We start from the raw sequence: 3,010 nt of genomic DNA, 5'->3' as shown, positions 1-3,010 counted from the left end.
CATTATAATATACATTATAACAGAAAAAATAACTACTTGAAATTAACTGTTAACATACATAACATAAAATAACATACATTTAAAGTATGTTATTTATGTTAAATATGTTTAACAGTTATTTTATGAACCTATTAGCAGAAAAGTTACTTAATGAACTTATCAAGTAGAAATTATTAATAAAATACTTTTAATGTGCGGCCGTGGCGCAGTGGTTAGAACGCTCGCTTTATATGCAGGAGATCCAGGTTTGAAACGAGCTTTGGGCATATTTTCGCGTCACGGTAAGGAAGGAGGCGTGAACTTCCTGGTTAAATGCACTTCCGCGGTGCTCTGTGACAAGACCGTTAGGACTTCTTGGGGCATCTAAATTAAAAAAAAAAAAAAAAAAAAAGTGTGTTATTAAATATTTCAAGTAGTTATCTTTTTTCTCGTGTACATTCAAGCAATTTTTTTAAATATAGTTAGTGGTTGTGATTAGTACCTGACCTAAGTGAATGATAATAGCTATTTTATTTAGTGAATCATGGGCCCTAAAAAGAGTAGACGTTTATTTTATGGTGAAGCCAAAAGTTATTTAGCTTGTAACTTTGCATTACCTGCTCAATTAAACATTGAATGTAGAAATGGACAAGTACAACCGTTTAAAAAAACCGAAGAACTAATCAATAAGCTTTTTAACCTCAAAATTTATCAAAATCAGATTGCGCATCTTGTGAATACATCCAAGTTATATGCACGCAATTTTTTGAGAAATTTAAACCTTTTCAAAAACAAGGTTTTTGTAGGCCAAATAAAAACATTAGCTACAACACAATCCTTGCAATCAACAGTCAGGGGCGTGTACAGGAATTTTTTTGGGTATGTCACAATTTTAACACCTCCCCAAAAATGTTAAATTTTAGCATCCCCCTCCTTCCTCATTGATAAACGTATATATTAGGTAAGACGGCTTAGCAATCGCCTGATATTTTATCGCACATGATGCTAACCATTATCAAGCATCATCGCTTCGCACGCTATCTATTTGGAGAAGAAAATGATGAAACCATAGTTTTTACAAAGATGTGTGGCTATGAAAATAGCCGTTATTAAACAAAGAGTTATTTTTTTTAAGATAATATTTTTATATTTTTTAAATATTATATTTTTATTATATACTTTTTTAATTATTTTATTTTATTATATTTTTTTTAAAACTTTATTTAAAACACAACCTTCGATTATTTATAGCAAACTTATTAATGACTTTTTCAACATCTATAGGTAACTCTGTGTGAATATTCATTAAAGCTAAATCATTTAGGCGGTCCTCTACCATTGTGCTTCTTTTATAATCTTTTAGACGTCGAAGTGAAAAAAGCGTTTGCTCACATTCACATGAAGTTAAGGGTAAGGTAGCAAGTAACTTAATACAAATTTTAATGTTTTTAAATTCAGGAAAATTTATTGCTTTTAATGTTTCGGTAATATTAGACGGAAGCTCGTTTTTAAAATTTACCCAACATACTTCCCACAGTCTAAGCTCACCTAAGAAAGCGAGTGGATTTGGTAAGTCTGTTATATAAAAGTCACTGAAAGATATGACTTGATCTTTCCAATTAGTATCACTAGAACACTGAATTTCTGCAATCATTTTTGAAGGAACTAAGTCAAGTGCTTTATAACGCTTTAAAGTTGTATCATTAAACCTTGAGTTTAACTTAGTACTCAGATGGTCTAACAAAGGAATAGTGATAATCATTTTAAAATAATGAGAGACATATTCAAAAGGAGTATTAGCTCTGTTTTTTGAAATAAATGAAGTTCTATGCTTTTCTTTTATAACATTTATCTTGGATGCAATTTTTAATTTTTGTTCATAGCATATTTGATGGTGTTCATCAACTATATTTCTAAGAGAAGACACAGCATCTTTTAATGCCTGGATAAGATTCAAACCATTACAAATATCATTAGTTTTTGCCTGCAACATTCGTGTAATTGGAAGAGTTATATCAAAAACATTCCTTGTTATACAAAGTGCAATAATAAAATAAAAACCTGTTATTAACTTCAGTAAAGAGGAAGCAGAAGTAGATGTTGTATGATTAAATGTTTTATTGATATTTAAGGACATTTCTTCAAGACAGGAGACCACAGGTATAAAAAGCTCTTGAAAAGTATCCATGCCATGTACTTTATCAATCCAACGTGTTCTACAAACATCTTTTAACTTTTTTTTGAAAGCTAATGGAGTAATTTTATCAATATGCTCTTCTAATTTTTGTTCCCTGGTTGGAGAAAGATTAAAAAAGTATGATACCTCTTTTACATAAGCTAAAAAGCTCCTGATAGACTGCACATTGCATGATGCACAAATAGCTAAATTAAGTCTGTGGCTGTAACAATGAGAAAAAATAGCTTTTTCATTCAAATTTAGAATACGAGCAGACAACCCTTTAGTATGTCCAGCCATTGCTCCTGCACCATCATAAGATTGTCCTCTTCAATTTATAATATCCAAGGAAAGAACATACATACTTTTTAGTAAAACACTAAATAAACCTTCGCCAATAACACCATTTGAACAATGCATAAATTTAACAAATTCTTTCTTTATGTCTAAATTAGAATCAACAAATCTAATAACCAAAGAAAGTTGCTCTTTATTTGAACTGTCTGAAGCTTCATTAGCAATGATAGAAAAATATTGAGACTTTTTGATTTCTTCTATTATTTTGTCGGTAACGACTTCTCCGCAACAATTTATCAGCTCATTTTGAGATGTATTTGATATATAAGATGCATTTTTTTGATGATATTTTAAATGATCTTCAAGAATTTTATCGCCAGCTTTTACACGAAAATGAAGCAGTTCAATGAAATTTCCTGCAGTATGACTAGGAGATTCGCTTCTACCAGGATGAAATTAAGAATTATCTCGATGTCCTCTTAAAGGAAGACCAAGGCGCCCACATAGAATAATTGTTTCAATAATTGGTAACAACAATCTACGATTTTCAGAAATCTG

At 30.5% G+C, this 3,010-nt stretch overlaps 1 protein-coding gene across 1 annotated transcript; it reads right to left on the bottom strand.

Annotated features, from left to right (window-relative positions):
- Positions 1 to 1,198: 1,198 nt before the first annotated feature.
- On the bottom strand, positions 1,199 to 2,455 carry LOC136087104 (52 kDa repressor of the inhibitor of the protein kinase-like). The gene has a single exon (XM_065809610.1). The coding sequence runs from the start codon at positions 2,453 to 2,455 to the stop codon at positions 1,199 to 1,201; it is 1,257 nt and encodes a 418-aa protein (XP_065665682.1).
- Between the last annotated feature and the right edge of the window lie 555 nt (positions 2,456 to 3,010).

This window comes from Hydra vulgaris, chromosome 11 (genome assembly GCF_038396675.1).
Source record: "Hydra vulgaris chromosome 11, alternate assembly HydraT2T_AEP".
Lineage (NCBI taxonomy): Eukaryota > Metazoa > Cnidaria > Hydrozoa > Anthoathecata > Hydridae > Hydra > Hydra vulgaris.
The sequence above is the reverse complement of the archived record's forward strand: the minus strand, read 5'-3'. Positions and strand labels throughout refer to the sequence as shown.

Coding starts and splice junctions, on each gene's coding strand:
- LOC136087104 (XM_065809610.1), bottom strand. CDS start 2,455: ATGGCTGGACATACTAAAGGGTTGTCTGCTCGTATTCTAAATTTGAAT.